Consider the following 25,842-nt stretch of genomic DNA (forward strand, 5'->3'; position numbering starts at 1 on the left):
AATAGGTTCTGTGACTTTAAGTGAAATGACATCTAAATTTCACAATAGGCTAAATGATATAAACAGGAGTGAACTTCCTACAGCATCTCATCAGTGTTGTAAACAAAACAGAACTAGATGAAATGGTGTTATTCAAGGACCTGCTGTAATTCATAGAAAATGTTCTACACAGATTATGGCAAGTAGTGAACATGGTACCTATTAACCCATCAGTAGGATAGCTGGCCCAGGTGTGTTGACCCTAATGGCAGCCATGGGACCACCCACTGTGGGCTCAGTGGGAATGGAGGAGGTAGGCCTCTGCTTCTTAGGAGGTTTGGAGGAATAATTGAGACAGAAACCATTATTCAGGGTGTCCTAGCAGAGAGAAGGAAACACTTGATCTGAAATGTTTAGGGATTGTGGAGAGGTTTTTTTCGACTGGAGCTGATAGGGCTAGAAACAGCTGACTCGGCAGTTCTGACCTTGGCCCAGTAGGGAGCACTTGCCTGATGTGTGTGTGAGTCCCGTCTAGGCCTAACTCTTCAGCTGTGGCCATCCTCTGCCAGGGAGTAGGAGTGAGTGAGGAATGAGGAATGATGGATTGGGAGGATGGGGAGGTGCAAGGTGAGACCAGGCTGCTAGCCTCCACACCAGGGTTCTGGGTACTGCACTAGCCAGTGCTCTTCCCACTCACCTGTCTGCTTACCCTTCCTGGTCTTTCTAGCAGGTAACTTCCGAGTCTGTAGACAGGAGGAGAAGATGAAGGAGGACTGTCCACCCAGTTCTCATATGCCCATCAGTGACAGAAAATCCATTCTGAAGTAAGCCTTTGTGCTAGGAGTGCTATATGCCTGCGGGTCTCCCTGTGTCACGCACCCCCACCCCCACCATGGGCAGCTTTTGAGTGGAGGGATTCTAGGCACTTTTCATAGATATGAGGTGTGCCTGCCCCAGGGACAGTGATGGGAGCACATTGTTGTTATTGTCATTGTTATTGTCTCTGAAGCCTGTCTCTTTGGAGATTGTAGCAGGAACTCAGATCGCTGGGTAGGGGCATGTTTACATGCTCTTCCATCCAGGTGTCCTGTGGCTCAGGAGATAAGCTGGCCTTGTCTCCGCCTGTGGCTTTAGGCTGTACAGGCCACTGAGTCATGGAATCCTGAGAACAAAGAAGTCTGTTAAGTACTCCATCTGCCTCCTTGTAAATAAAGTCTTAATTGGAGCTGGCCTTGAGGACTAGCCAGTCTGCTTTGTATCCTTGATAGGTGCTATCTAAGTCATAAGTTACCCTAGCTGTATTTTACACGTTAATGATACATTATAAGAATTCTTTCACTATTGGCTGAAGAGCCACCCCCCCCCGTTCTATTTTTTGTAACTTTTTTTTTTTTTTAAGTATATTTTATTGATTATATTGTTACAATAGTTCCAATTTTTTTTCCCCTTTGCTCCCCTCCACCCAGCACCCCCCTTCCCCAACAATCCCCTCTCCAAGTCCATGCCCATGGGTCGTACATACAAGCTCTCCCGCCTCACCCTTTCATATATTCTTCTTCTTCTTTTTTTAAAATTAATTAATTAATTAGTTAAATATTTTAACAATAAAAAATAACAATTCCTCCCTCTCAGACTTAAGACCCTTTACAATCTTATAAAGGACAATGGATGAAGGTCTCGAGGTCCTCTAGCTGCTCCAAGCTGGACATGGTCGTCGTCCTACCTACCCGTGGGTCAAGAAATCCCTAATAAGAGTGGGGATGTGGAGGGGAGGGTGGCCTTCCCACAAGGGGAAGGATCGTGCAGACTCCAGGTTGGTTGGCTGTCTCTGGACAACGGCATGCTTGGTTTGACAGGCTGGCATCCTTGTTGTATTCTGGGGGCAACAGGGTTAAAGGACATCATTTAATCCGTAACCACTAGATGACAAAAGACAGGTATTAATTTTTCAATGTCCCACATTAGGGAAAAGAAGGGCTTCTTTGGAGGAAGGTGTGCCAGGTACATCTCACCTGTCCAAAACCCTTTTGCCCATTATACTTATTTTGGACTGAGGGAAATATTTTTGGTTTCCCCCATCTCAGGCCTCTGGGCTTTTTCTGTCCAAGCCATTAGGATAGAAAAGAGAAACCAGTTTTAAAGTGAAGCCCACAGACCACCCCGTTCTTCACCAACCCAGCCACTTAGTTCAGCCAAACCATTGAGTCTCAGGAGGCAGCAATGCAGACAGGATTAAGTGAGGCCTATGCATACAGATAATCACTCAGGTAATGAGATTGTAGGCTTATGCCCTTTGAAAACAGAAAACACATGTTAATTTATGTAACATAACCCACATACAAGTCTCTAAATCTGTAGGACTGTCTTATCAGAAGGAAAATCCTTGTCCTTCTAATATTCACTGAACTTGCATTTCTATTCTTTATATTTTTATTCCCCCCCCCACTAAAAAATTTTCTGTTTGTTTGTTTTTCCACTACAGTTGTCTCACTTTTTTTCTCCCTCTTGCTTCCCTGCACCCTGCCCCCCCCCCCACAGTCAGTCCCCACCCAGTTGTCCATGTCCATGGGTCATTCATACATGTTCTTTGACTAGACCCTTCCCCTTCTTACCCCTTCTCTCCCTCCCATCTCCCCCTTTGTTACTGTTAGTTTATTCCTTGTTTACATACCTCTGGTTCAATTTTGCTCATTTGTTTGTGTTGTTCATTAGTTTCCTGTAACAGGTGACAGCATAAGGTAATTTTCTTTTGTTGCCTGGCTTATTTCGCTAAGCATAATTCTCTCTAGTTCCAATCATGTTGTTGCAAATGGTAGAAGTTCCTTCTTTCTTTCAGTACTTATTCATTGTCATTTTCCCCCTTTGTACTCGTGTTCCTCTCTGTCTCTCTGTTTCTTCATCTTCTTAAAGCAGACCCTTTAGCATCTCTTGCAATGCTGGTTTGGTGGAGATGTATTCTTTTAGCCTTCTTTTGTCTTGAAAACTCCTTATTTCACCTTCCATTTTGAATGAAAGCCTTGCTGGGTAGAGTATTCTTGGTTGTAGGCCTTTGTTTTTCATTGCTTGGAATATTTTTTGCCATTCCCTTCTGGCTTGTAGTGTTTCTGCTGAGAAATCTGATGATAGCCTTATTGGAGCTCCCTTGTATGTTATTAGTTGTTTCTCTCTTGCTGCTTTTAGGATTCTCTCTTTGTCTTTGAATGTTGGCATTTTAATTATGATGTGTCTTGAAGTGGGCCTGTTGGGGTTCATCTTCATTGGGACCCTCTGTGCTTCCTGGACTTGCGTGACTCTTTCTCTCGTCATGTTAGGAAAGTTTTCTGTCATTAGTTTTTCAAAGAGGTTTTCTATCCCTTGCTCTTCTTCTTCTCCTTCTGGAATTCCTATGATACGGATATTATTACGTTTCATGTTGTCCTGCAGCTGTCTTAGAACCTCTTCAGTCTTGTTCAGTCTTTTTTCATTTTGTTGCATTGTCTGGGAGTTTTTGTGTAGGTTGTCCTCCAGCTCGCTGATCCGATCTTCTGCTTCCTCTAGCCTGCTTTTAATTCCTTCTACTGTGTTCTTCAATTCAGAGATCGTATTTTTCATTTCCTCCTGGCTCTTATTGATAGCTTCTATGTCCTTTTTCATGCTCACGTAATTTTCTGTGAGTTCCTTGTAGTTTTTCTGGAGTTCTTTGAAGTTTCCGCTGAGCTCATTGAGCTTCTCCATAATCCATGTTTTGAATTCCATATCTGATAGTTCGCTCCCCTCTATTTCATTTAGCACTCTTTCTGGGGATTCTACCTTTCCTTTTGATGGGAGGTTGTTTCTCTGTCTCCCCATTTTTTTGACTCCTATTGTTTGTTGGTGCTTCTTGGAATGATCTGCACTTCCTGGATCTGCTTCTGGTGGCGTCAGATCATGTACCAGTCTGGCCCTAGGCAGCCTGTTGGAGACTTCCAGGGATCTACTGCTGTTGTCTGTCTTCTTTGATTGTTAATCTATTCAATCTGTGATTAGCTGTCAGGCTTAAGGACTGTGGGTGTGGCAGCTTAATTCCTGTAGGCAGGGCTTTTGCTTCCCCTCAGGCCGACGCCACCCGGAGGGGAATGGTCCACCCGCAGCACTGGGGATGAGTCAGCACTGGGACCCAGCCAGCCGCTCCTCCAGCTCTCCCCTCAAAGCCACCGTGCCAAACTCTCCCCAAGTGTCTCCAGTCCTCTCTGCCCTCCCTCTGCTTGAGCCCAGGGTAAGTGGTGGCCAAAATATTTTCGTATGTGATCCACTTAAGAGCTCTTTTTCTCCTGCTGTTTCTCTCCGGCTAGCAAGAAAGCCTGTGGCTTTTCGCTTTTCACAGCTGATACTATTTTACTTTCCACTCTGTCGCTGTAGGCTGGGAAGCCCAGCTGGGGGTTTAGACCCTGCCCTTCTCAGGGGGAATCCCCGGCTGCTGAGCTGTTTCTCAGCCCCTTCAGCTGCCACCCGTGGGAGCCCAGCCAGCCCTTCCACGTCTCCGCACTCCCTACCGGTCACGTTGTGATGTAGCGGCCTTTTCTGTCTCTCCGTGGTTATAAGACTTCTCTCCAGCTGGTGTTCGGTTCGTTATTCCAGATGATTTCTCCAAAATTACATTGTAAATCCAGACTAGTTCTAGGAGGAAGTTAGTGTAGCTTCCACTTACTCCTCCGCCATCTTGTTTCTCCTATTTTTTGTAACTTTTGAAATCCTAATAAAAGGACAGTGGGGTCTCATGCTCTCCACTGACTGCCAGAGAGTGCTGCAGCCCCCCGATCGTTTTTATCATTCTGCTTGCTGGAATTATCTGCGTGTCCGGGATCACAATTAAATCTACAGGAGATCAAGGATCTCTTCATGTTGTGTTTTTGACCTCTGCCCCTCTGGCCTAAAAAAGCAGAAGAGTGGACAATGCTTGCTGTGATTCTGCAGAAATGGTATTTACTTAAAAACTAGAGGAATACTGAAAAACAAACAAAAATAACTAGAGCAATACTAATACTCTTACTGTTGTGTTAAACAGTTAAAGAAAAAAACCGTCAAAACTGGTTTTCAGTTTTTATAGGAAAAGTATATTTTATTGACATAATAATTTTTAACTTTGTTTACTTTTTTTAACTCTATGTCTCATCATAAAAACGTTTGAGTTCTGAGTCTAAATATTTTCTGATTGAGGACCTCCTCTCTACCATCCTGCAGACAAGTCACCTCCTTGACATAGACTAGTGCCCTGGGGCCCTGCACCCTGGGATCCTCCTATTAGAGACCCTAAGAAAAACAGTTGGCATTCCATTGTGTATCATTTCACAATGATACCCATACCATCATTTTTCCTATTTAAATTTTATAAGGACAATATTAAATATCACTTTGGGAAAAGTCATAATTACCACAACATGATTAATTTTATATACATATATCCTAATAATTTCGTTTTCAGCATTCACATACTTTAAGCACAGTGAACGTGCAACATTGCTTTGTTGCTGCCAATGAGGTTGTTGTAAATAACTTCCTCTGTCAGTTACCATCACTCCCACACTGCTCATCCACAGTTTGGGGTTGTTTCAGCCCAAGTGAGGGTGCTACCTGCTACCTGAGAAAGTTCTAGAGCTGCACTGTCTAGCAGGGGAGCCACCAGCTAGGTGTGGCTGCTGAGCATGTGACCTGTGACTGGAGAGGTGTTTTTAATATAAAAGATGCTCCAGAGACTTCCAGCCAAGATGGAGGCCTAGATTGACACACTCCATCTTCCTCCACAACTAAGAAGGAATACAACTACTGCAAAACCAGAAATAACCAGAAGTTCCAGAAAATAAATGGAAGTCCAATGTATGATGTTATAAAGAAGTGGTGCTCACCCTGACAGGTAGGAGGGTTGAAGCTGGGGCAGAGAGGTCAAGCTGTGCTGGCAGCAGCAGCAGCGGCGACGGCAGCGGGACGGCGGAAAGCACACACACCCGTATTTAAGGGGAGGTGAGAAGCATCTGGGGAGCACCCCCAGCTGCAGACCAGACCTGTCAGCTTGCGATTCCAATGACAGGGAAGGCAGACCCCCATTGCCTTGGACTGTGAGGCCGGAGAGAGTGGGGAGAGAAGAGGAGGCTCCCAGTCTCTCAGCAGAGAGTGAATGGCAGGAATGTATCTTGGACACCCACCCCCACAGAAAACGCCACAGCATGGTGAAAAGGGTTGCCTGGTAGTGATGAGTGCATGGGGCTCCGCCCCCTATAGCATAGGAGATGTGACAGCTCCCCCCAGGAAGCAAAGGTAAACACAAAACTGTCAGGATGGCACAGATCATGATAGAGATCCTGGTGACGCAGCTGACCAGACAGCAAATATCTAATCTAATGAAGCAGCAGATAGGAAATCTTTCTGAAGCACAGAAAGATTGGTTATAAAAAATGCTTACAGACCTAACAGCAGATCTTAAACAAGACGAGGACAGAATGAAGGCTAGTGCTGCTGAAATGAACAAAAACACATATGAAACTAGTGGTGAGGGAAAGAAAACCAGGGATCAAATCAACAAATCGGAACATAGGGAAGGAACAAACAGTCAACCAGTGCAGAAAGAGGAAATGAAAAGTGAAGAAAATGAGGAGAGGCTCAGAAACCTATGTGACAGCTACAAGTGAGCCAATATCCAAATCATATGGTTGCCAGAAGGTGAAGAACTAGAAATTGAAAAATTATGTGAAGAAATAATGAAGCAGAACTTCCCGAACTTGGGGAAGGAAATAGACTTACAAGTCCAGGAAGCACAGAGAGGTCCAAATAAACTGGACCCAGGGAGAACCACACCAAGACACATTATAATCAAAATGGCAAAAATTAAGGATAAAGAGAGAGTCTTAAAAGCAGCAAGAGAGAAGAAGAGAATTACGTACAAAGGGGTCCCAATAAGACTATCAGCTGATTTCTCAAAAGAAACTCTGCAGGTGAGAAGGGACTGGCAAGAAATATTCAAAGTAATGAAAAGCAAAGACCTACAACCACAATTACTCTATCCAGTGAAGCTGTCATTCAGAATAGAAGGGCAGAGAAGAGGATCAAAATTATGAACATTAAAATGAAAACTATATCACAACAACCAAACAACAGAAGCTAGGGAATCGAAAAAAGGCAAACTAAGTAGGCAACAAGAGTTGGAAAAGAATTATAGGTATGGGGAACATTTTGGGGGGAGGTCAGCAGGGAGGTAAAATGAGGGAAAGGGAAGGGGATGGTACAGGAATTAAGAAGCATAGTAGGAGGGAGTGGAGTAGACAGGAAGATGTTGAGAAGAACTATATGCACAACCAATGGGCATGGACTAAGGGGTAGGGGGCAACTGGAGAGAGCGGGGTCACTGGGTGGAGGGAAACAAAAGGAAAAGAAATTGGGACAACTGTAATAGCATAATCAATAAAGTATATATATATATATATATATATATATATATATATATATATATATACTCCAGGGGGCAAACACTTCTTACAAAATAAAATAATAAGCAAGACCTTATTAATATTTTTATATAGCTTACATGTTGAAATGACAATATTTTAGACATATTTCACCTGTTTTATTTTCCCTTGTATTGTGGCTACTGAAGATGTAAAATTATACCTGTGGCTCACATTTTATGTCTATTGGATGGGGCCACTCTACAGAGCCCAGCTTGGGTCCAGGAAGCTGTTTTCTTTTCTCTCTCACACATCAGCCAAGGCACAAGTGTGACTTCGCCTTTTATTCTGGGGAGAAAACATTTGGGCAGAGTGGCCTTCCTAGGGCCTTCAGGATCTTACTCACTGCTGTCATCTTCATCCCTTAATCATACATCGAGGAAGTTGGGATGGGGAAGAGGCAGGCTGCCCTCATGGTGCCCCCACAAGCAAAAGAAGCTAGCTATCTGAAATTTCATGTGGAATTTCCCAGGCCATTGCAGGAAATATTGATAATACGGGGAGAAAGCAGGAGGCTTTAAAATGTCAGTAATCAAAGCCCCAGGGATTTATTTGAGGAAGTGACTCAGAAGTAACATACGGAGAGGCAGTCACGAACATTTATCCACAATAATGAAAGTGTGCAAACAGCCTAGATGTGCAATGACGTGATCCATCTGTGAGTTTCACCCCCCTCTAATTCCCACTGCTATGCCTTCCATGAGGATGGATGAGTGAAATCCTCAAGTAGACTGAAGGGTGTGTGTCCAATGGCAGTCTGGTCTCTCAACCAATTATGTGTGGCCAGCAAGACATGTACTATTATGCCCATTCTACAAGTGAGGAAACTGAGGCCACTGAAGACAAACACCTTGTCCAAGGCCTGGCCACACTCCAAAAGTATGTGTGTGTCTTTCCCTTATTAGGTCGGAGCTCTTAAGCCTGCTGAAAATCTACAACTGCTACCACGAGGGCAGAAGCTTTCAGCTGAGACAGCGAGAGGTAAGGCATGTTTCTCTTCTTTATTCATAGAGTCATCATTTATCTACCATTTTCAGAAAACAGTCCCAGTTTATACCAGGGTAATTATTAAAACCATCCCCTTTACTCTCAGAAGAAAAATATTTGGGTAATGAATCATGAAGTCATCATCCTCTGAGTTGGGAACCAGGTAACCAGCAGCCAGGATCTCTTCGTGAGGTCTCTGGATGGGGCACAGAGGGTTCGAATATCCCTGTGAGAATACAGAGTAAGTGGAAATCATCTTGTGGACCTTCTCCTTCCAGCTGGAACTTTTGTCTAGATGAATTGCCAGGACATTGGAGTTTGAAATCTTTGAGACCACCCATTCCACAGCACAAGGAACTCAGCACAGGGCTCTGGCATGCCCTAGTTCATAAGGCCATAAGGCATGAAAAGAGTCTCTGTGCTTGTCAATCATCAATCAGAATAAACATAAGAGGAAAGGCTTAAAATGGAGGAGAGTTCCCCAAAAGATGCTCCCAGGGCCAGGCAGGTCCGAATAAGAAAGGCAGGGCTGGCATGGGGAGTGGAGAACACAGGGGAGCATGGATCCCATCTGCACACCACTGCTGCCCATCCGATCAAACCCAATGATGCTGTGCAGGAATGTGGCCTGGCACACTCAGACCCTTTCTGATATTTCAAAAGAAGCAAGCTATCTGGAATTACATGTGGAATTTCTGAAACCTCAAAACCCCATGTGGGACAAACAAAACATGTCTGTAGGACTCCGGGAATGGCCAGCAGGGCCCAGGCTCGGGAGCTCCTCACTGAGCAGATCGAGTAGAGGCTCGGTCTTGCCACCATCTAGAACCTTGGACCCACACCTTGGTCTGATTCAGTTTATTTGTAAAGTCTTACTATGCTAAGGTTTTATTTGGGGGGGTTCCGAGATTGAGATCAGGTGATTCCTGGACTTTCTCCAGCCTGTCAGTGTCTGATGAGAGCTAGCAGCCTCTGAGTTCCCCTTCTGTTGTTGGACGTGAGAATAGGCAGTTCAAATCCCCATTAACCCACAGATACCTCATCCAGTTGGAAGCCACTGCTCATTAATCTTCGCTTTCTTTAGCTAGTCAAACAGCCACAAACAGCACTACAGGCCTGGGGGCAGGGCAGACAGGCACCAGGCACTTCGTCTTTTTTATTTTTTGTAATACAAGAGCTTTGTAGCATGGGAGACACCATAGGAGTGCCCAGACAGATATTGAAGCTCTCGGAATTTGAGCCTGTCAAGCAAGGTGACGTGGCAGTAAGTGAAAGGTGCTGGCATGGCCTCAATGCCTGAGCATGATGTTTACAATATAGCAGCACCACCACCAGCATTAAGCAGGGGCACCGCATCTAAGGTGCCCTTCGGCTGCCAAGCGGCTCAGCTCCGGGAGTGCCCTCACAAGAGCCATGTGGAGCCCTTGAAGAAGACCCCTCTTTTGTCATGGAGCCTCCCCTAGAGCCACTGTGGCCTGACTGCTACAGTTTGGGCAACTTCTTCTCCACTGTTCTATCCAGGGTCCATAGAACTTGGAGAGATGAAATATGTCAGTAGTCAGGGGCCAGAGGCCATGACTGGGGCACATGTTCTGAAAAGCTGGGAATCCAAGTCACTAGCTTCCTCTATTGTGAAACTTGTCTTTGGGATAATGAAAAGTGGGTGCAATCTGCACCTTTTAAAGATAGCAAAGCATTTTAACCAGGCTAGTTGGTGTCTCAAGAGAGAAAAATGGACAACCTGTGAGTAAATTCATCACTAATTACCAATTGTGTGGGCAGGAGGCAGTAGGATCCTCATGTCCTGGTGTGTGCATGTGTGGCCCATCTGAGAGCTGGCCCTCGACCCAACCCTGTGCTCTTTTCTCAGTGGGCTAATAGCTCTCCCTGGTAGCCCTGGTCAGGCACCACTCCCTGTCTCCATCCTCAACCACAAGTCCCTACTCAGCCTAAGAAAGGTAATGATAGGCTTTTGACAGACTACTGGCTCCTGTGTGAGTGCTTGGCCGTGGACATGTTCCCTGGGAGCTCCTAAGCCATTCCAGCCTGCCCCCGCCCCCGCCCCCGGGTGGGACGTTGTGTCCTTCTCTCCTCCAACAGGTGGTGGGAGGAGAGTGAGACTGCTCTGTAGGCTCTCCCTGACCACGAGAACTTTCCCAAGGCTGTTTTGTGCTGAAATTAGGAGCTTGGGACACTGCATGCCAGAACTCTTCCCAAACCCTGCATTCTTTTTTTTTCCTGGCACCTTTTGAAGGTGCCATTAATTTCTTTCACATTGAGAGATATTAGCAGAGGGGACCAGACCCCAAGGGTCTCCTCACCCCTGTCTAATCACCCCAAATACAGCATTGGGTCCCTGAGCTTGGGGGTAATTGGCCAAGTCAGCCTAATTCCCTCCCTCTGCTTAGTTTCACCCTGCTTCATGGAGGGGCTGCAGTGAGACTACGCCCAGCGAGCCCTGATCCTGTCACCAGCCAGGCACCCGCTCCGTAGGTTAACCCTCCCCTCTACCTCCTAAGGAAGGCACTCCAAACAGATTTTGCCAGAGAAGTTTGAGCCAACTTTTGACACAGCAGGTGTGACAAATGCAAACATTTGTGTGCAGTGCTTATAACTCCATCTCTAAGTTATTTTGTCCAGTTTCCCCAACTCCTATAAGGCGTAAAGGTGAGACATTAGTGTCTCCATTTAAAAGATAAGGAAACTAAGAAATTGCTTGCCTGAAACTTTTTCTTTCAAATGTATGGTTTACATTCTGCCTCCCCACAGAACACATAAAAGAAGACAGATAACATTTTAAAAGTCCAGAACAATTTAAAAATAGAAAGAAAAGAAAGCTTGATAGTCCAAAGAGCAAGGAATAGAGGAAGCTGAGGCAGTCTGTGAGCTTATCTGCAGCCCCAGCTCTGTCCTCCTCTCCTCCCCATCCCCGTCCCCTTGACCAGGATCAGCCAGCTATGGCTCAGCCCCAAGGAACAGGGTGACAGGTTCTCAGGCCTGATTCTTTTGAGTTCTCTGATGTGTCACCTGTCTCTCTGAGGAGGGAAATCTTCCCTCTTCCCTAATATTCACCCTCACCTCCTTGCTTGCAAAATGCCTTGAGGAAATGGGGTATTTCCAGTTTCTGGGGGGACCCAGTACTGGCCCAGGATGGCCTGGGCCTAAGGATATGTGGAGTGAGGCCTTGACCCCTGGACTTGCCTGAGAACACAGTAGCTAGACAACACCCTGCACCCCACAGTTGAGGTCCCTGTGTGGAGGCAGGAAGGGGTAGAGATGCGAGGGAACTAGTTATTTGGCACCCTGCAGGCTGAGTTGGTACAGGTTCTGTCTTGGCCCTTAACCCAGGGAAAACTCTCCTGATAATACAACATGACTTGTAAGCTGGAGCCATTGAGTTATTCCCCAATGCAGCAGTGACAGGTCCCTGTGAAATGCAGTGAGGGCATTTGCTGAGACCCCATGTTTTCTCTTGGGCCTCATGGAACCTGGACTCTTGAAGGCGGGGGCTTGGGGGCTGACTTGGGAGTGCCCAAGGTCTCACTCTAAAATCACTGAGAGGCTGAGATCTTGCTTCTCCTCATCCCCCAACTTCGTTTCCCCACACAGGCAGTAGCTTCTTCATGTATGAGCTTGTAACATCTGCCCCATGATATATTTGAGTTTTATCCCATTTACTCATCAGAGTAACCTAGGAGGCAATCCCATGAATTAATCCCATTTTACCTATGAGGAACAGAGATGTTAAGTAACTTGCCCAAGGTGATCAGCCTGTAAGGAGCAATGCAGATGGGACCTGTAACACGACATCACAGTGAGACCCTACCATGTTCAGAGTAGGGTGTCACTGTGAATTGTCAGAGCAAGCAGCCTCTACAGAAACTCATTTCCCTCCCAGAGACCTGCCAGGGGCAGTGCTCACCTTAGGGAAAGGAAAATGGAGAGGTGATGCACACCAGCTTGTTCTGTGCAGAAACCTTTATTGGGGAGGGGTCAGAGTTCATGGGTAACTGGGAGGTGCAAACAGAGTTCTGAGAACACTCTTGGGGCAGGAGCTTGGCAGGGAGGCTGCAGCCCAGATGGGTTGCTGGGAAGCCTGAGAACCCTGGTGCCAGTCCCTTAACAGTCTCACCAGAGAGTGCCCAGGTGCCCTAGGATCACAGAGCTTCCTTCTGGGCACCCCCCGGGCCTTGCTATGAGGACCCCAGGGCTCAGCAGAGGGACCAGTCCTCCTTGCCAGGTCCCTCCATCTTGACTGCTTTTCCTGGGACTGACCAAAAAGCCAGTCCAGGGGGTCGGCAGTGCTGGCCCAAGGCAGTGGGGGATGCTGGCTGCTGAAGTGAGTGGTGGTGTCCTATAGGGACCCAGTGTGGCAGCTCTTTTCACATACCTGGGCTGGCCAGTGAGTTCTGCTGGGTCGGGCCCTGGCAACAGCCTTGTTCAGCACTGAGGTGGGCTGCGCCAGCTGACAAATAGACCTCAGGTAGTCTTCCAGGCTAGGGGAAGCCAGCAATTCTTGCCCAGGCCCTGCAGGCAGCATCTCCTCCCAGCTCTCCCAGATTGTGGGCAGATGGGCCACAGAAAGCACAAGCCGGGACCTCATGGCTGCCTACAACAGGGAAGCAGCAACCTGTTGGTTGACAGAGAACTAGGCGTAAGGGTCTATCATGCCACTCCTCTTTTCCCCAACCCCTGCCCCAGCTGAGGCTGCCTGAGAAGTTTGAAGTCTACAGATCCGAGACTAGGCTTAAACTCCTTGGCCTCTCCTTTCTGCCGACATTAAAAGCCCATGTATTTAAGACTATCATTACTGCTATTTAAGAACTTGTGCGAACAAGAGAACCTAGCCTAACAGACTGGAGTCAGAGGGGAAACCTAGGTTTAAAACTAGGCTCTGCCATGTCCTGACTTGGGACCTTTGGCAATGTGTCACCTCTCCAAGCCTCTATTTCCTCATCCGTAAAATGGAGTTGTGAATACCCGCTTCACTGCGGTATTGTGAGAAACACATGAGTTACACTTCATGTGAACTCCTTTGAGGATATAAAGCCCCCTCTAGCTACTGTCACTGCCTTTGACTGCTCCCCAGTCTCTAAGCCACACTGAGGCTGTGCAGGTCCCAGGCTGAAGACTGCCCTGGATGACACACAAAGCCTTTTTGTTTTATCTCAAACCAGAGGGCAGTTGTTCTCTCTTACCTGTAACTGAGGAGACCTGGAGGTAACAGATGTTGGATGAGCAAGGACAGTCCGAGGGAAGCTGCCAGGAACCTCAGCTCAGAGGGGTGGGTCCAGCAGTTGGAGCCCTGTGTCTGGGGTCAGATTATGAGGAGGAAGACAGTGAGGACAGTGAGGACAGTGAGGACAGTGAGGACGATGTGCCACAGTCCAGAGCAGAAGCCTCCCTGAGCTATCTGGCAAAGCTTGAGGCCCCACAGCTTTTATACCTTTTCAATAGCCATCAATTCCTATCCCCAGGGCCCTAAATAGCAGCATCCAGGAAGGCTCTCAGAGGAAAACAGCTTGGTGGGTGGGGCCTGGCCCAGCTTGCCAGCCTGGAGCAAGTGTTTGTGCCTGTGGGAGACACTGGGAATGTTTACTCTGCACTCTGCAAGGGGGAGGGGGAGGGGGAGGGGGATGGGATTTGGGCACAACTCCTGAGTACCTCAGGCCCAGGCTGCTGAGAGGCAGCCCTAAGATCTGCCACCACCACCGAGAAGCACTCCCCACTGTGTTACACCACCACCCTGCGACCCTGAGACATTCCAGCCTAGCACTGGTTCTGGCAAAGCCCAGAGGAGGCCTATGAGGAGGCCTCGCCAGATATAGCAACACAGGGCTTAGCCTAGAGGTGGCTGAGGCCGAGACACTTAAGCCTGCTCCAAAGTGAGATGTGCCCACCTTGGTCTGGGACCAAGGGCAGCGTGCAGGATCCTGGTTTTGCTACTGCTCAGATGTAATACTTCCAAGTGAGAACTTGTTTGTTTCTTTGTTCCCAGGTATCTAATCAGTGCTCCTGTGCACTAGTGACTGCTTTAGGTACAGAGAGCATAGCAGTGAACAAAGTAACTATTCTAGAGCTTTCCTTCCAGTGAGGGAGACAATCACATGCTCAGTGGGTAGGTGCTGTCATTTCAGGTACTGATAGTAGCTGCAAAGAAAAGTACAGTTGCCTCTGTGGCAGAGCGGTCAGGAATATCTTCTCTAAGAGGAAATATTGAGTAGGGATCTGAACAGATGGAAGCTGTGTGATCCCAGTGGAAGGGGCAGTATGAACAAAGTCCCTGCAGAAGAAGTGTGCTTGGCACACTCAGGAGACAGATAGCAAGGGACCTGCATGACTGGCCCATGTGGGAGGAAGTCATTGGACCTTTGTGTGGATCTTGTTTTCACTTAGAGGGGGTGGAAGGACACTGCGGGGTTTGAACAAGGGTACAGCAGTTCTGGCTACTGTGTCAAAGGACTGACTCAGCCACTGTACATGGGCCAATGGGTCAGCTAACAAGGATATTCTGAGTGTGTGTGCCCATGAGGGACGTGGGGCTGGCCATGTCTCAGTTAGTGAGAAAGGCAAGACTGGCCTTTAGAAAAGAAGCCAGCTTGGAAATCTGGGAGTGTGTTGAGTCACTAATGGGAACACTGTGGGGCGAAGAGTGAGGTTGGGACCCAGCTCAGAGGAGCTGCCACCTCTGCTCTGGTATGCGTAGAATCCAGCACCCTCAACATGTTCCAGTAGGACCTGGTGACCATGGGACCCTGACCCAGGCATGGTTGTGGGTAGAGAGGCACCCTGCATTGCCTTGACATTGACCCACTGTGCTTCTCTAGACCACGTTTCCTTCCCTGTGTGGACATGCCATCAGACAGCAGTTGGATTCCTGTCGGACACCTGACTCAGCCACTCTGACCTTGGCTGTGCTCCAGGCCAGGTGTGGAAGGATGTGCTTCAGGCTCATCTGGTTTGGCCTGTGGCCTTGTGCCTTGGAGCATGTAAAAGTTTATGGGTTTCCCCCAGGGCAGGACCCCTAGGAGGAGGAGGTGTGTTTGAGGGCTTATGTCCAGGAAGTTCCATGTCCAGAGGGCTGGGTCCTGAGGGGCCCAGGGAGGGTAGGCATTGGCTCCTGAGGGTGGCTGCTCTGGGAAAACAACTAACCTGTGTAGCTTTCCACAGGAAGAAGGGGCTCTGATCATCCAGGGGCTCCTCAACATTGCCTGGGGACTGAGGCGGCCCATCCCGCTACAGATTCAGGACAACAGGGAGCCAGTGCACTTCTCCTCAGCATCATGGGTGCTGGGACAGCCCAGCTACCACCCATGAGTGTGGGCTGGTTGGGACATGGCCAGGTGGCCTCCATGACACTTGTTCAACCTGAGTATACTGTTTGGGGTGTTGGTGGGAAAAGCCCTGTTCCTGTATGGGGCACAAGCATGGGAGTATCACTCAGTCTCACCCCTGTCACCTCATGACTGCTTCAGCCACAGCTTCACCTGCCGATGTGCAGCCTCACCACAAAGTAGTCTTTTTAGGTACCCAGATCACTTCCCTCCTGAAGATTGTTCCAGGTTCCTATCACCTCCAGTTTTGTTTCTCAAACACTCACATGAACCACATTGTCTTCAAGAAGAGAGGGCTATAGATAGGAGGTTCCTCTGCAAGATGAACATTTCTCAGCATTTCCTGTTCTAGCTTAAAAATTCACACAAATTTAGCCTCCTACTGCTCTGCTTTTATTTTAATATCAGAATTTATTTTTATGAATTTGTTAAAATTTGATATCATTTTTCTCTTCAAATATTCAAACACAGTTGCTGCTCTGAGTATCCTTAGCACATTGACACCCCTGGTGCATCCTCAGGTGTTCCTAGACACTCAGAAAATTTTGAGCAACACAGACTTAAATCATAAAGTTCACTCAAATGGGCTCAGAAAGGCTGCAGGTGTGACTTGTTTCCCATTCTCAGGGTTAAAGCCGTCACAGACAGCAGGAACCTCAGAGGAACTTCTCAGTGTGGATTCAACTCCTGTCTGCCCCTCTCTCCCTCCTTCATGCTATGGGGCTGACTTCCATCACACTTATTCCTTCTCCATGTGAGAGGCCCAGCGCTGGCCTCCTTAAGATTGCCCTTGCCTGACTCTCCTCCGGGCATCAGGCACACCAGAGCCCACTTGGGACATGGCAGCAGACACAGGCCCACTTCAGCCCGGTGCCCAGGTGCGTGTGCACACTGCTGCATCCATGTGTCGATGCAGTGTGGCAAAGCAGAGACTGTTTAGATCTTCAGAACAGACTCCCTCCTTTTTCCAGCAGACACTGTGGCAATACTTGCTTTTCTTTTAATATTTTACATTGACTCTTTTGGTGTGAAATCCCAGCCTCAACTCAACCTGTTCTGCTTCTTGCCTGTGTCCTCTCTGTAGAAGCAGCTGTCTCTTCCGTTTGGCCTCGGCTACTTTTATCTGCAACCATAATGCTTTTGTCTTTTCAGAAAGGAGCCACCTCTTCAGGATGGCAGAGTCCCTGCCCAGAGGCCAAACATTCAGCTCTCTGAGCACAGGGCTGAGAGTTCCAGAGACAGCTTAGGTAAGCAGAACCACAAGCTGCCCAGAGCCCTGTCTCATTCACCTAGGGTGGGAGTGGAGGGCTTGGTTTACAGTCCCCATCTCTGAAGAACAGCTTTGTGAAGTTGCAGAGTGGCTTCATTTGTCATCAGGAGCAACACGAGGCCTTCTCATAGATGCCTCATTTACAGAAAAGGAAGCAGAGGCTTGCAGAAGTGACGTAGTTTGTTAGTGACCTGATTCCCTTGCATCATGCTGTTATAGAATGAACGAAAAGTTATCAGAGGGCCTGGAGACTTCCTAACCTCACAGACCTCTACGACCTCTCCTCACACTCTGGGATTCATAACTGCTTGTCTGTTCTCTTCATGCACTCCCTTCATACTCAATGAAGGACCTGTTCAGAGGATACAGCTGGCCTGCCCTGGGTGCCTGGAGACGGAGGCCCACAGGCTATGGCAGTGTAATATGGTAACACAGGTTATCCTATCTAGGAGTCGCCTTTCCTGTCTGAAAACTGGGCATCACCCAAGCTGGACCCCCTCTGTCACAGGAACAGCACTCATATTACCCTCTGCTGCAGTGTGGTGCTACCACAGGGCTCTAGGGAGCTGAGCCCCGTGCACGGCGCAACTGCTGGAGCACAACAGTTCTCTGTCACCATTACTCTACCTGGGCCTGACCCTGTCATCATTTCTTACTGCAGAGCTCCTGGAGAAAGACAGGGAGACCCCACAGCTGATGTGTACCAAGAGTGATGCAGCTTGTGTGATCCAGAAGAGGCCCAGGTGCCGCACACCCAGTGAGACCCAGAGATCCAGCAACACCGGTTCTCTACCAATGGGCACTTTTACAACCACAAGGTGATGTCCCAGCCTTGTCTCCCCCCTGGGCCCTGAAGCTGAGGCCACAGGGAGCCAGCCCAAGCTGGGTCTAGGGCCCATGATAGCTATGTCAGAGTTTACCCTCATGACCTCCCTGTGTGCAGCTGTGGTTATTCTCATGTGGAGAAACAGGGCTCAGAGGGGAAAATATCCTGCCCAAAGTCACATCAAAATAATATGCCAGTTCATGACCCAAAAGCCTATAAATAGAGAGATAAATATAGATATAGATACAGGTATATAGATTTTTTTTTTACCACAGATTCACTGTCAATCCATCCTCATAAGTTGTATGGATTTCTCACAAGTCTATCTTTAGTCTATGCCAGGTTTATCTTTAGTTAGGTAATTTCCCATGAGGTTTTCATCAGAGCTCAGTTTCATGACAATATCATGAACCTTAATGGCATTTTTGCTGGGTAGATTGAGCCCACTAGGCTGAGGCTTGCCCAGGGGCACATGTTGCTGTGTCCAGAGAACTTGCACTGCTCCTTATTCCCAGCACTTGGCCTTTTGTCCAAGTATATGTTGTACTGACCTCAGGAAAAGATCTCCTTCCCCAAATGGCATCATTCCATAAACAAACTGAACTATAAGAGGAGAGGTTGATTGTCACTGCAAATGGCACAAGTGGCAGTTTGGGTGAGGCCCTGGATGGTGTGTCCTGTAAGAGAGCCACATCCTGCAGCTCTGGGAAATGGAAGTGAGGCTTCCAGTGTAAGCAGCAGCCCTTTTTGACAGGCAAGAACTAATGGGCAGGGAAGGAAGGTCTTGGGGTCAGATCTGAAGAACAGCAACACAGGTCAGGCCTGCCACTCATAGGGTGCCCTGGACTGCAAGACGAAGAATTCAGCAAGGCAAGCTGATAGGACCCTGCTTTATTATCAGGACCTCCCAGCCACTCCCTGCTAGGCTTGCCATGAGTGTTAATGAGTGACAACAGGTTACCTTTGCTCAGTCCAGGAGAACCCAGGACTATTTGAGAGTAGAGTTTCTTGAAAGAGTGAAGGGGGAGCCAGGGCTGAACTTACGCAGAATTAAGAATGGTTGATAGCAAAAGCACTACCTATATTAAATCCTTCTAAGGATTTGGGTATCCTTTAAATTTTGTTCCAAAGTATCAGAATATATAGTGATAGCTATTTTAAGGAATTATTCAAAACTTAAAAAAATAGATTTGCATAGGTTTAGGCTCTTTCTGGTTCTTTGTTCCTAAAAAAAGGAATCTTCTGCTCTACAACTATAGGTGCCAAATAGTGTGGTTTATCTTTGGTACATTTACCCCTCCTCTAAGGGAGTTATTCAACTGTGAGTGGTATGTCTAGCTCATTAAACCTTATTTTAGCAATTGCAAATGTCACAGGGACATGGAGATGTCTGAACAATCTGTAGCCTTTGAAATGAACAGAAATGAGCAGCAGGGCTCTCATCACAGCCTTCCATGTCCACTGGAGCCACTGCCAAGAAGGGCTCCTCAGCCAGCCAGCCTAGAATTGGCCTGTAACCAAGCAGGGCAGATTTCCCTCCCAGTAACAGATTTACCTATGGAATGGGGGGTCTGTTCTTTCAGACAAATTGACCTCCTTCCAGGGCATAAACTAGTATCTCAGCCATGTTGGGCAGTTGATTCACAACTTCTAGATGAGGAAAGGGCTCCAAAGAGAAACACATGCAAAGCCCTCTTTCTACCTTGGCCGAGATCCATTCAGAATTAGTGCTCTTAGACATCAGATGACAGAATATTTGAGCCACAGGCAACAATTTTTTTTTTTTTTAATTCCTAGAATTGACTTCCCGGAGTTGTTATTCCAAGTTTTATTTCTTAGAACTGTGTACTATTACTTCACTCAATCATTTTCCAAAGCTGTTCTGATTCACAGTAATGTTGGTTTGATTTTCATACTGGGCAAAAACATGGTACACTTCCCCCTGCTTTGGCCTGGCCTGTCAGATTCAAATGTGTTCAAACAGAGAGAAAGCATTATGGTTGGAGAAGGGAACGCTGCCGAGGACTCTCCTTCCTACTTGGAGCTACTTAGTATCATCTTAAGAAATGCTTCAGAAAGAAGAAGCACTAGCAATGTCTTGTTGACAAGAACCTTTCTTCTCCTGGAAATGGCCTGGCTTCTCTACTCCCTATCTATTGGGAACTGAAGACCTAGTCTGGCTTTCTGTGTAACCCAGAGTCATTCTACATCCTAACTGCAGAGAAGATAGGTCTAGGTTTGAGTGTGGCTCTGGTACGTGGGAACCACCTGGGGACACAGAGCAAGTCCCTTGCACACGTTAAGTCTCAGTTACATCCTGAGGAAAGCTGTGCTAGGTCCAGAAAACGGGTTGTGCAAATTTGAACTTGGTTTTGGAAAGCAAGAAGAAGCTTACCCACAAGGCAGTCGGACACACGAGGAGGGCCCAGTGCCACAGGGGTAACGCACGAGGCTTCAGGCAACTCTCCCCTTCCTAGGGGGGTGATTCCAACAAGCTGCTTGACCTTTCCAAGCCTCCATTCCCTCTCTGAGAAAAGAGGATAAGTGACAGGTACTGCAAAGAGATATAAATCAAAGATTATATGTAAAGTGCTTATAAAACTCAGAGATAGAAACTGAAAGAAAAATTCAATTTACCGTAGCAACAAGAAAAATAAAGTACCTAGGAATAAACTTAACCAAGGAGGTAAAAGACCTGTACTCAGAAAACTACATAACACTGAAGAAAGAAATTAAGGAAGATACAAATAAATGGAAGCAAATACCATGCTCATGGATGGGAAGAATCAGCATCATTAAAATGTCCATACTACCCAAAGCAATTTATAGATTCAATGCAATCCCTATTAAAATACCTGCAACATATTTCACAGACCTAGAATAAATACTTCAAAAATTTATATGGAACCAAAAAAGAGCCCGAATAGCCACAGCAATTTTGAGGAAGAACACAGTAGGAGGAATCACAATACCTGATATCAAACTATACTACAAGGCCACAGTAATCAAAACAGTCTGGTACTGGCATAAAAACAGACATATAGATCAATGGAACAGAATAGAGAGCCCAGAAATAAACCCAGGTTCATATGGTCAACTAATATTTGACAAAGGGGGAAAGAACATCAAATGGAGTGAAAAGAGCCTCTTCAACAAATGGTGTTGGGAGAACTGGACAGGGACATGCAAAAAAATGAAACTAGACCACCAACTTACACCATACACCAGAATAAACTCAAAATGGATCAAAGACTTAAATGTAAGCCATGATATCATAAAAGTCCTAGAGGAAAAAATAGGCAGGAAAATTTCAGATATCCCACGTAGCAACATTTTCACTGATATATCTCCTAAAGCAAGGGAAATAAAGGAAAGAATAAACAAATGGGACTACATCAAACTAAAAAGTTTATGCTCAGCTAAAGAAAACATCAGCAAGATGCAAAGGAAACCAACCATATGGGAAAATATATTCGCCAATGACATCTCAGACAAGGGATTGATCTCCAAAATATATAAAGAACTCATACGACTCAACACCAAGAAGACAGACAACCCAATTAAAAAATGGGCAAAGGACCTGAACAAACACTTCTCCAAAGAAGACATACAAAGGGCCCATAGACATATGAAAGTATGCTCAACATCACTAGCCATCAGAGAGATGCAAATAAAAACCACAATGAGATACCACCTCACACCAGTCAGAATGGCCATCATCAACAAATCAACAAACAACTTGTGCTGGCGAGGATGCGGAGAAATGGGAACCCTGGTGCATTGCTGGTGGCAATGCAGACTGGTGCAGCCACTGTGGAAAACAGTTTGGAATTTCCTCAAAAAACTAAAACTGGAACTGCCTTTTGAACCAGCAATTCCATTGCTAGGATTATATCTGAAAAATCCTGAAACACCAATTCAAAAGAACCTATGCACTCCAATGTTCATAGCAGCACTATTTACAATAGCCAAGTGCTGGAAACAACCTAAATGCCCACCTGTAGATGAGTGGATCAAAAAACTGTGGTACATTTACACAATGGAGTTCTATGTAGCAGAAAGAAGGAAGGAACTTCTACCATTTGCAACAACATGGATGGAACTAGAGAGAATTATGCTTAGCGAAATAAGCCAGGCAATGAAAGAAAAATACCTTATGCTGTCACCTATTACAGGAAACTAATGAACAACACAAACAAATGAGCAAAATTGAACCAGAGCTATGTAAACAAGAAGTAGACTAACAGTAACAAGGGGGGAGGTGGGATGGAGAGAAGGGGGTAAGAAGGGGAAGTGTCAAGTCAAAGAACATGTATTAATGACCCACGGACATGGGCAACTGAGTGGGGACTGAATGTGGGGGAAGGGAGGGGCAGGGTACAGGGAAGCAAGAGGGAAAAAAAAAGTGAGACAACTGTAATGGAAAAACAAACAAAAAACTTTTTTTAGTGGGGGAAAAATGAAAATATGAAGAATGGAAATGCCAGTTCAGTGAATATTAGGACAAAGATTTTCCTTCACGTTGTATATTTTTCTCCCTATTTGATCTCTCCAGAGTTTGGCATTCTAAACAAGTAAGTAATGACTTAAGTTTCTTTGCATAGAACTAATAAGACCAGTTGTTAACAGAGGTTCCTTTTTTTTGACCAAGCCTTTGACTGGAATGTCAAGCCTAAAGGAGACATGCTTGGGCTCAGGTTGTTACCAAAAATCCCTGAAGAACTGGGAATGACTTTCAAAGGTAATAAAAGCCTGCGAGATAAAAGGCCTGCTGCCATGGTTGGTTGTGCGGTCCACAGCAATCTCTCCAGGGAAGGAACGAAGGTTGTTTTCCTGAAAGATGGCTAGAAGGGACCTTAAGGCACAATGGAAAACCAGAAAGACTTGGAAAGGACAGGTGTGTACAGGCAAGGATGAATGCCAGGTATGTGGCCCAGCTTCTGTGCCCTGAAGAGCAGACTGAGGGTCACCCTAAATGTTCCTTGGGTAAGTTCCAGCAAAGCAGAACTAAAGATCGTAAGTGATCATTTGCTGCTCTTGTTATGTTTATGCAAATGAACAGGATAAATTAAAAATGGACTTAATGTAGTCCCTTTAAAGACAAGGAGGGTAATCTTAGGGGGAAAAATCATTATTCAAGGAAAATCACAATGATCAGTGGCAGACTGTAAAGTAGGGCAGCTAACCATCTTAAAAGTTTCTTCTCATTTAAAATATGGTTTCACTTGAAAATTAAACCATGTCTGTGATATCACCAAAGAGATTCAAGTTGCAGGCAAGTAGAATGTCAAGTGCCTTGCAACTGGATGTCTTCCCAATAAGACAGTCTTACAGATTTAGAGACTTGTTTGTGGGTTATGTTACATAAATTAACATGTGTTTTCTATTTTCAAAGGGCATAAGCCTATGACTGCATTACCTGAGTGATTGTCTGTACGCATAAGCCTCACTTAATCCTCTCTGCAGCACTGCCTCCTGAGACTCAACAGTTTGGCTGAACTAAATGGCTGAGTTGGTGAAGAATGGGGTGGTCTGTGGGCTTCACTTTAAAACTGGTTTCTCTTTTCTATCCTAATGGCTTGGACAGAAAGGGCCCAGAGGTCTGAGAGGGGGGGAAACATAAACTATTTCCCTCAGCCCAAACTAAGTATAATGGGCAAAAGGGTTTTGGACAGGCGAGATGTGCCTAGCACACCTTCCTCCAAAGAAGCCCTTTTTTTTTTTTTTTCTAATGTGGAACATTGAAAAATTAATCCCTGCCTTTTGTCACCTAGTAGTTATGGATTGAATGATGTCTTTTAACCCTTTTCGCCAAATCTGCTGCCCCCAGAACACAACAAGGATGCCAGCCTGTTAAACCAAGCACGCCGTTGTCCGGAGACAGCCAACTGACCTGGAGTCTGCACAATCCTTCCCCATGTGGGAAGGCCACCCTCCCCTCCACACCCCCACTATTATTAGGGATTTCTGGACCCAAGGGTAGGTAGGACGATGACCATGTCCAGCTTGAAGCAGCTAGAGGAGCTTGAGACCTTTGCCCATTGTCCTTTATAAGATTACAAAGGGTCTTAATATCTGAGAGGGAGGGATAGTTATTTTTCACGAACCATGGGTATGGACTTGGGGGGGGATTGCTGGGGGAGGGAGATACCGGGTGGAGGGGAGTAAAGGGGAGAAAATTGGAACTATTGTAACAATATAATCAATAAAGAAAAGCTGGGGGAAAAAAAAAAAAGCAAAAAAAAAAAAAAAAGTGCTTAGTAGGTTTACTACCTAGCTATTGTCCATTGAGGACTTAAGCCTCAGGCAGGGCCCCTGTTGGCTTCATATGCTGTATTCATAGGCGAAGGCGATACCTGCAAGAATATAAAGGGCCCGCAGACTGTGGCAAAGCCATGTGGCTGGAGCACCAGGTGCTGAGAGGGAATCATCGTGTCACATGTACATGACAGTGAGAGGAGCTGCAGATAGCATTGTGCAGACAGGGGGAAGCCTTCAATACTTTTACCTAGAACTGTTATTTAAGGCAGGGTTTTTCAAACTATACTTTACACATAGCATCACCTGTCTTTCTCCTTAAAATGCATATTCTGCTTCAGAGGGCCTGAGGCTGGACATGGAGCAGCTGGTTTAGAACACACTTTTGAGCTGCAAGGTTTTCAAAAGGTTATTCCTTTGGGCAGTAGTGTGGAGAATAGATGGAAAGGGCTGAGCCTAAGAGGCAAAAAGTTGGGAATCTGATGCAGTGTGAATTGAGGGCATTTATTCAGGCACCACTGGGAGAATAGAGAGGAGAGGATAGATTTGAAAACTTTTTGCCTTATAATCAACAAACACTCGGTGAATTGATGGATAGAGTGAGGGAGAGACAGCCCCCCACACACATTTTGTGATTCTTAGAATCAGAGATTTGGCCCTTATAGCTTTGCAGGCATTTTTCTTAGTAAGAAATTAACTGTTACAGCTTCTCTGAGTGTGTCCAGATATGGGCACAAATTTTAAGTGGGTCTTTGTGAAAGAACAGGCACCAGTGTTCCCAGTTCACTTGCTGCTCCACTTTCCTCAGCACTGTCTCACGGACAGTGTGCCCAGATCCTGAATGATGTCAACCCTGTGTCCCCTTTGGCCCTGCCCTGAACTTTCCCCGCTACCTGTACAGACCTCTGTGTTTACTCCTGCATATGGGTCCATGACCAACGTGAGGGTCAACAGTACCATGACTACCCTGCAGGTGCTTACCCTGCTGCTGAACAAGTTCCGAGTAAGTCCAGCCGTGAGTGGCCTTGTCTCTGTGAGGGTGGTTTACCCGCTTTTGTGTGTGTGTGTGTCAGAGGGTTGATGAAAGCTGGAGATTTGTACGAGGGGCACTGGGTGTGTGGTTACTTCCAGGGATTCCTTTTTGTTTCTTGTCTTGAAAAACATGGTCTGACTTCTTGTCTCTGCTGGTGCAGGTGGAAAATAGCCCCAGTGAATTTGCCCTCTATATCATTCATGAGTCTGGGGGTAAGTGTCTGCCTTTGCTCCAAATCATAAAAACAAAAGACTGTCCATTAGGCATTCTCACCGATCATGTTCCTTCACTAAGGGCTGTGGTGGCTGGTGTGGCAGGCCTGGGGCAACTGCCTTCCTGGCCTTGGGACCTACTGTGCCTCCACCACAAATGCCTCTCCCAAGCCTAAACCAAGGCACACTTGACATCCCTTTCAAAATCCCTCCACAACACATGGGAAGCTACCATCTCCAGCCTCACTTAGTTGGGAGGGTTGGGGGTATTGGGGTCTGCAAGGAGGAGCTGCAGCCCCGCACCCACTGAGAAGTGCTGTTTCAGAGCCTGCACATTCCTCTCTGTAGCACTTGCATGGCACAGTATGGCAGCTGAGCAGCCCAGTGGCCCCACATCCAATTTCTCCTCTCTCCCACTCCCTCAGAGACTTTTCCTATCCATTAGGCCGTTGCTGAATTACATGATCACACAACATTCAGGGCAATGTT

The 25,842-nt window shown here is 46.5% G+C and overlaps 2 protein-coding genes across 2 annotated transcripts in view; one reads left to right on the forward strand and one right to left on the reverse strand.

The window, feature by feature from the left end:
- Positions 1 to 726: 726 nt before the first annotated feature.
- Positions 727 to 25,842, forward strand: part of RASSF4 (Ras association domain family member 4) — a 32,355-nt gene continuing 7,239 nt past the window's right edge. The window contains 8 exon segments of the mRNA XM_090277837.1: positions 727 to 803; positions 8,339 to 8,414; positions 15,591 to 15,739; positions 16,907 to 17,001; positions 17,686 to 17,793; positions 17,796 to 17,842; positions 25,010 to 25,111; positions 25,302 to 25,353. Coding sequence (XP_090133963.1) covers positions 742 to 803; positions 8,339 to 8,414; positions 15,591 to 15,739; positions 16,907 to 17,001; positions 17,686 to 17,793; positions 17,796 to 17,842; positions 25,010 to 25,111; positions 25,302 to 25,353 — 691 coding nt within the window. The 5' untranslated portion in view covers positions 727 to 741.
- DEPP1 (DEPP autophagy regulator 1) lies at positions 12,414 to 13,023 on the reverse strand. The gene is given in 2 exon segments (XM_090277836.1): positions 12,414 to 12,441; positions 12,443 to 13,023. Coding segments are annotated over 2 exon segments (609 nt in total).

The sequence above is a fragment of the Furipterus horrens genome, unplaced genomic scaffold (genome assembly GCF_987537825.1).
Source record: "Furipterus horrens unplaced genomic scaffold, mFurHor1.1.pri manual_scaffold_5, whole genome shotgun sequence".
NCBI classification, from domain to species: Eukaryota; Metazoa; Chordata; class Mammalia; order Chiroptera; family Furipteridae; genus Furipterus; species Furipterus horrens.